This window comes from Lepisma saccharinum, chromosome 8 (genome assembly GCF_977018435.1).
Source record: "Lepisma saccharinum chromosome 8, izLepSacc3.1, whole genome shotgun sequence".
Taxonomy (NCBI): domain Eukaryota; kingdom Metazoa; phylum Arthropoda; class Insecta; order Zygentoma; family Lepismatidae; genus Lepisma; species Lepisma saccharinum.
Window position 1 is genome coordinate 84,985,766 of NC_139236.1, and position 8,111 is coordinate 84,993,876.

General features: G+C 41.1%; 1 protein-coding gene across 1 annotated transcript in view; it reads right to left on the reverse strand.

Annotated features, from left to right (window-relative positions):
• Positions 1 to 5,379, reverse strand: part of LOC145991236 (solute carrier organic anion transporter family member 74D-like) — a 39,240-nt gene extending 33,861 nt beyond the window's left edge. The window contains exons 1-5 of the mRNA XM_083127198.1: positions 5,233 to 5,379; positions 3,903 to 4,208; positions 2,956 to 3,189; positions 2,239 to 2,445; positions 998 to 1,138 (exon numbers count right to left, since the gene is read on the reverse strand). Coding sequence (XP_082983324.1) covers positions 998 to 1,138; positions 2,239 to 2,445; positions 2,956 to 3,189; positions 3,903 to 4,176 — 856 coding nt within the window. The 5' untranslated portion in view covers positions 4,177 to 4,208; positions 5,233 to 5,379. The remainder of the gene's footprint in view (positions 1 to 997; positions 1,139 to 2,238; positions 2,446 to 2,955; positions 3,190 to 3,902; positions 4,209 to 5,232) is intronic.
• Between the last annotated feature and the right edge of the window lie 2,732 nt (positions 5,380 to 8,111).

Sequence of the window (8,111 nt, forward strand, 5' to 3'; positions counted from 1 at the left end):
CCAATGACACAATGGTATAATTTCCTATGTGGTTTCCTTCAGTTTCGGCTTGTTTTTGAAGTTCACTTTCTGCACAGAAAGGTTAATCAAGACTGGACGAACAGTTTAAATTGGGATCGGAACCACTATGTGCCAGTCGCAAAGCGTGACATTTTTACGTTGTCACCGCAAGATTTGCCATATTTTCCTGCCTGTAACGATCTTTTCTTTTTAAGAATATTGAGCCTAAGCAGAGATTATGACCCTCACCATCCTCTCCTTGAGCACGCCACTGGACACGCGGAAAAATCTTGATGGCTCCAGAGAAACCCTGCAGTGGCTGTAAACACGGGGATGGGGGATAAAAATAGGGCCTGTTATGACCCAGGTCTGCCTGTTCGGAAGCGTTCGGCTGTTCTTGGCACCGAAGGGATTCACACGATTTCTGCGATGAGCTGAGGCTTCTAACACCATTTCCTTCAATAGGAAACTTGACGGGAGGGTTCGATGCGCTAAGATTAGCGAATCTCTTGCGCTTTTCGAGCTGTTTCATGTTGTCGCTTCGCTTATTTTGCACACATTTGCGAGTATTCTGACTTTTTTTTAACTTCTCTAAAATATTTAAAATTTAATGTTTTTATTCTTAGTCGTCGCTGCATCTCCCGATGAACGGACGCTTCGTCTGTGCTATGTGCATCCACTGTTTTCGTGGCGGCGACTCTAATGTTATCTCAAGTTTGAACAGATTGTGGGTCATCAAATTTTACTCCAGAGCCCCTCAATTGCCGTAACTGAAAAGTTCTTAAAAAGCATCCATACAAGAGGCTAAAATCCATATGTTTATCAGTTAAGAAATTTTAAAACATAGTTCCAATTCGGTGTGCATGCTAAGTACCTATTTGCAAACTGTTTATATGTGACATGAATGCCTGTTAGTTTGGTATACCCTTTCTTGTTAGTAAAAAATGCGAAATTTAAATGAGAGTGTACAGGCTTGTCCACAAGTTTCAACACTTACCCATCCACCAAGCTCCGATCCATCTGGGGTCTCTTGGGGTTATTGTGGGGTTAAGGCCAGGCGCCACGTACATCTTAAGGCAGAAAGACGCCAAAGCGTATCCAATCGCAGGGCCCAGCATCCGAAGGAAATAGGACAAACCTGCAAAAATAGATCATACATGTTGCAAAATAAAGTCTCTACGATAAATCGACCATGTTAGATGTGTTTACCTAATCTGCCAATGTTTCGTACTAGAGGCTGTTACTTCAGAATAGGCGGTTCAAGGTCGAACTTCAGCTGGATGTTAACCAAATGGTACAAATAAGCAATATCTATCAAATCAAATGACCAGTTTTCTCATTGATCTAGTTTTAGACAAGTACCAGGGAAGTATTCGAAGTGTGGATGAGGGCGACAAGGACAACTATAATAGATAACAGATGTCGCTCTCCATCAGGTGTTTAAATTTCATCCAAATTTGAGGGAAATCAACCAGTGTTAGCTCTAGATGAACAGTTCAAAACGAGAAATGACAATACCCATTTCTGCAAACCAACTGGTGTTGCTGTTAAGTCAAATGGAGACTTTTTGTGTGTCAGATTGATACTGCAACTCAAGGATAATGAAATATGGAAAGGAGGGTTAAGGATGTGACTCTTTCCGAAGACACCCAACCTCACGTAATACACATGGAGTGTTTTTTGCATACTTGTGAGGCTCTGACGTCTGGACTCTCAGCCAGTATTATCGTATGCGTTGTCTCCATATGTTTGTCATTGTCACGTCATCCACCTTATCATATCACCATTCATCTCTTCTTCGAAATTAGTCAAAAGGTACCGTAGAATCAGCTAAATCAATCAATCAATATGGAAAGGATAGACGGAAAGTGACCCAATGAGGCCCCAGCGTTTCAATTCTTGTGGAGGGTTTTCTACAAATTCACCACCTCCTTATGCATTTGCAATTCCTCAAGCTGTGGTTCTAGAAAAAGACAGAGGGATATTTTGTGGAGCTGATAGTGGGGATGAATGCGGTGTATTTCTTTTTTGTTGTTGTTGTTGTTTTTTTAATCTTTGGGTGTGTGGAATCTATATGTATGACTTACGCAATATCCCAATACTTCAAGAGTTGTTACCTAAATTCTCCCCACTGGAAATTCTACAAATACCACACTTACAATAACAATGGAAAATTTTTAAACTAATAACTCTAAAAGAAAATTGACGTCATGAACCTATTAACCATGAATATCTTACTGACGAGGGCCGGTGTCTTTGACTTCTTAATGTTGTCGTCCATGTAGGAAACTCCTAGAGTGTAGTACACAGATCCTCCGATGCCTGCTATGAGCTGGGCGGCGAACAGGAACACTTGGGGGGCTATGCTCCCCCCTTCCCCGTCACTGCACGTCGTTCCTACTGTCTCGTTTTCAACTCGGCACAGGGATCTCTTCATGTATCTAGCTGAAAGTATGCACAAGATCAGTTGGTCACTAAAACTGACTTTGCGATTTTTAACAAAGTGTAAAGTGAATCAGGTCGAACATTCATTGTAAATATTTTTAATTAGCAAAGCCAACGTTACATATGCGAAAACTTAATTTGTTTTTTATCTACTGGATTTATACAAGTATGGTTGTACGTACAAGTTTGCTGCATTTGAGCAGAGAATCATTACTGATCCACATATAATTTCAAGTCTGAGAATAATCTTTAGAATGTACATGCAGTCACTTATGAGCCACTGTGAAGGCCTTTCCAGCAATCAGCCTCCGAACTGATGCCATTATCGAACTTCCTCCTCCATTCGTATACTTGGTGGTGTAGAAATGATGCGCAAAGATATTGCATTTATTTGATGCAGTTCGAGTTATCTGCGTACGTCTGAAACATTATTTGAATTACATAACTAGAAAATGCAACTATAAATTTGGTTCACCCGCCAAGTGAGTGTGGCAACATGACGTCACGTACCTACAACGTCGGGCGTCGAGCTCTGGTCCAAGGATGCTCCGTACTCTACCGTGAGGGACAAGGCATCTTCACCCGGGCCATAGATGATGTGAGGAAGGATGATTAAGAAGCAGAAGATCACCACGGTGTAGATTCCAGCAGCGATCCAGCGGGGTCGGTGGCCTTTCCCGCAGTAGTATGCCAGCGCCAAGCTTACGAACAGTTGGCTCATGTCGTTGCCCACCGTGATTATGCCTGAAATGGAAGAAACGTGTTGAAGCGTGCAGTAAACAGTGTGCAGGGTGAGTCAAAAGCCAGGTTACATAAGAAGTTGCTGACTGTGAGTGAAGGAAGATGCTGACAAAAGAAGAAAGAGTGGAGGTGATTTTCCTGAGTGGCCACCGCGGTCTCCAGACCTGACAACAATGTTTTTTCTTACCTTTGGAATCATTTAAAGGCGCTCGTCCACTCAGTTAAGATTCAGAACATCCAACATCTGAATGAACGCATTGTGCAATGAGCAGACATGATTTTGCCGGACGTTTTGCAAAAGGTTCTGGAGAACTGGAAACGTTGAGTGCACATTGATGTTCAAGGTGCACACGTTGAAGATATACTACAAATTCCTATGTAACCTGACTTTTGACTCACCCTGTATAGAGGGTGAAGGGTCCTATAGACCGTGTTAAAAATGTAAACATAAACATTGGTTCCCGCGGAATTTCCGGTTGAGGTCATTCCCCGTTGATTGCAGTACAGTTCATAAGTATACGAAGTAAGAAATGAGCATTTGTTTTCATCAGTTGTACGACGATAGCATCACAGACTGACGATAGTTAAGAAGAGTATTTGAACAGTCAGCGTAACCGGATGTTCGATGGGAACCAGATGAGTGCGCATGCTCAGCAGTCTTTAATTCTCATAGTACAACTTTCTACCATCGACATTGCAATAACAAACCCACTCACCTGTGACTTTGCTGGGTATCTTGAACCTCTTCTCTAGGGTTGTGATGGTGGCGTTGAAATAGGCAAAGCTGGCGGCGAAGAAGCATCCTAGACAGCCGTAGAGGAACACGTACATCTTCTTGTTGGCGAACCTCTGCAAGAAGACTCCCCTCAGAGGTCCAATTCCACACGCTGTCTCCTCCGTGACGGGGATGTCTCGCGTGTTGAAGAATTCTTCGATCTCTTCATGTTCGATCACTTTGGAGTGCTTCTTCTCCAGAATTAGCTCGTCCATTGTCCTTTGTTTGAGTTTTAATCAGTCTGGAACTGGAGAACAATTCCTATCAACTATCATGGATATTGCAAATAAAAAATAATTCAAGTGCATGGCCGCATAGGCGGATATAGAATGTTTTCTGGAATGGAGCAAAGAATGTGTATATGTGTACTAGACTTTACAGCCTTTTCTCTGCTCATTGACTGTAGATATGGCTTCGCAGATCACATGCTATGGGAATAGGGGGGGGGGTTAACCAGTTGGTTTCCTACCATTGTCAATAAGTAACCACTACGACCACAGGATCACCTAACAAATTAAAATTGCATAGGAACATATAACTAATCTCCCATATTAGATATCTCACCACACTAGTCAATTAAGACACATACCAATTTAACTCCGTAAAAATCAGTGGCTTCCCCGATGGCGTAGTGGTAACGTCATCGCTTTGTAATCAATGGCTCCAGGGTTTCGATACCCGGTAGAGGCACATTGCACAGTTGTTCGGATTCTATTTTAAACTGTAGGTCCAGTCCCAATTAGCCTATCTGTTCAGAAATTCGGTAAAAATCACACCAATTCATTGATCCGAACATTAAGTTACACAAACCGTAAACCCTTTTTTGTTCTTGCATCCAGAACAACCCAAGATTCCGAACACAATAATCCTTATGCAAATGCATATACTCTAAATATAAGAGAAACATTATTTCATGTATTGTATGTCATGTATGTCTGTAAATAAATTAAATAAAAGAGTACACAAAAACTGGGGGACTATTTTTCATGGGAACACACGTCCTGGTTTATTTTAAAAACACCAGAACTGTAAGCGTATGCCTCTGAATGTATGCGGGTGGAGGGGTGTCCCCTGTTTTTGTTTCCATACCTTGAGTATACAAAATTTCTCTCTATGAAACTTAATTTGCATTCGTATTTTTGTTATTTTACAACGCCTTGCTCTCACTTTTGGCTTACAACCCAGAACAGATCATGACTGAACCTTACTTTCCGAACATACCCTATATTATAACTATACATAACATGCTTTTTGCGAATATAGATACTCACGAAATATCACCGTCTTTTGTGATGTTGGCGCCTCCTATGATTAATATTTAGCACTACATGTGCCGAAAACTACGAGCGATATTTCACCCAGAAATCTGTGAGCCTACGACCAGCGAGACTGCCATAGCTCATAGAAGCGAGAGTGCAAGTCTATTAAGTCTGCGCATGCGCACTGTGATTTGATTCGTAGGCAATGAATTCGCATTTTCCCACTTATCTCGTTTGGGACTAAGACGAAAGATCGGGTACACAGCGGCTGCTTAGAATAATCGTTGTGATATTTGCATTGGCTTTATAGAAAACCGCGTCACGTTCCCTGTTACGCTATTGATAATGCGACGATTTTCTCACACATGGAGCTTACTTCGTTTGACCTTCCTGTGACCCAATTGGATTCACTGCTCTGCCGGCCTCCGTTGTGGAGTGGTTAGCACAACGCGCTATGACGACGGTGGTCTTTGGTGTTCTTTGTGAGTGACTCTTCATCAATTTCATCACTCATCCTCATCTTCGCGATTAGCCAAAAGTGGCAGAAATGTTAAGTAATCAAAATTCAATGCTCTGGGAGTACTCCAATGTTTCGATTGATTTAGTTGGTGTTTTAAGTCAACTTTATGCACAGTAAGGCTAATCGGGACTGGGCCTACAGTTTAATTGATTGATTGATTGGTTGAATTGTTGTTTAAAGTCCACTTTATGCACAGTAAGGCTAATCTGAATTGGACCTACAGTTTAATTGATTGATTGATTGATTGAACTGTTGTTTAAAGTCCACTTTATGCACAGTAAGGCTAATCTGGATTGGACCTACAGTTTAATTGATTGATTGATTGATTGAACTGTTGTTTAAAGTCCACTTTATGCACAGTAAGGCTAATCTGGATTGGACCTACAGTTTAATTGATTGATTGATTGATTGAATTGTTGTCTTAAGTCCACTTTATGCACCGTAAGTTTAATCTGGACTGGACCTACAGTTTAATTGATTGATTGATTGAATTGTTGTTTAAGTCCACTTTGTGCACAGTAAGGCTAATCGGGACTGGACCTACAGTTTAATGTGGGATCCGAACCACTATGTGCCTTTACCCGCTGTCGAACCCGCCACCCCTTTCCCATTTATCGATTCTTATAAATAAGTTTATTGGTTGATTAATCTACTTGATTTTACTTCGCTTTTCTTCCACTTTTCGCGAAGATGAAGATGAGTGATGATATGTCGAAATTGTTGAAGGGACAGTCATGAAAGAACAACCATGCCCAGACCGCGATTAGAGCCCGGTCCCACTAGCATCGCAGCGCGCTCTGCTAACCACTCCGCAACGGAAGTCGCACAAACGGAAATCACAAAGAATGAAGCTAAAAAATAAAGGAGAAAGGGCGGAACAAATTAACCTTTTGATTACCAAGCCCATTTTGCCATGTAAGCCCTCCGGGACCGGGCCAATTTTAAGCAAAATGCAGAGTTTCATTTAGATTCTTGTAGATCGGAGGCTAATTGCCCTAGACAGACAAATGAAGTACCATTATACGCGGAATGAACCATAGATTCGGACTATATAAAATATATGCACATTGAGTGCATATATGGATGCGGGGGGAGGGGAGGAACAGGGAAATTCCAAAATTTCTGAAGAAAAATGCCGTTTCCCCCTCCGCCCCTGGACAACAAAGTACAGTACATGTCAAAATACACATGGAAATGATCGCAGGCATATTTTGAACAAGAAAATAATTGCACTATTATAATACGAGCAATAGAACACGACTTGTACCTCCCAAAAGACATGTAATGTGCGCCACTGACACAGTTACAAAGGAAGCCGCCATTTTCCCGCCATTGCCCGCCTTTTTTATGGGATTACAAGGCGCACAACAATCCTTGCGGCAACTTGTATGTCTTGACAATGATATATAAAATAAAATCGTAACTCCAAATAGAAATATCGATATTATGACGCAAAAACTACGACCTTGTCGAGGTATTATATATAGAGAGCTGGTAAACAAGGGGTATATCTAGAGGTATCTATTTATAGATAGCTGGTGAACAAAAGGTGGACAGATGTAAGGGCAACAGAAACATGGGTGACAGAAAGAAACGGAAAGGGAATGAGAAAAATAGAAAACGTAAAAAGAGAAGAGCCATGGATTAAACGAGTGGAGTTTACGACCAAATAGAGAAATAAGGAGAAGATAGCGAAAGAGAGAATGATGAATGTGAGAGAAAGGGTGAATGGAGAAAAGAATGAGCGAAAAAGAGTAAAAGGAGATAAAATAAGCGAATAGGAAAGAGAATGAAAGAAGATCGAGGAAAATGAAAAAGGAAAAAAAAGAATACAGTAAAATAGGAAGGAATGAGCGAATAGAAAAGGGAATAAAAGAAATGTGACGGAAAGGAAGCGCGAGACAAAGGGAATAAGAATGAAAAGGTGAAGGAGAAGAAATAGAGAGAAGATAGTAGGATAAATGAAAAGCTAAAGATAGAGAACGATAGATTCAGAACAGGAAAGAATAAGGGAGAAGTGAAGCTAAGATGAAAAAGGGAGCGAAGTAAAGATAGAATCATATCGATGAACACCGAAGCAAACCCCACCCTTTAGCCCACCCTAACGATATTCTATGGCAATGCAGCTTCATTCTTTTCCTTATTTAGTTGTGATTTAGCCTTTTCGCTTGCTTTGTACAGGGAGTGTCGTAAATACCAGCACTAAACAGCGTGACCATTAAATATGAACATGAAAGTGTGCAGTAAATATGGCCATGTACATAGCGCATCATAAATGTGCACGTACAGGGTGTGCCAAAAAAGTTGGTTGCATACAGGATGTACCATAAAAGTTGGCAATTTACAGATTTTTCATAAAATACTGAAATTT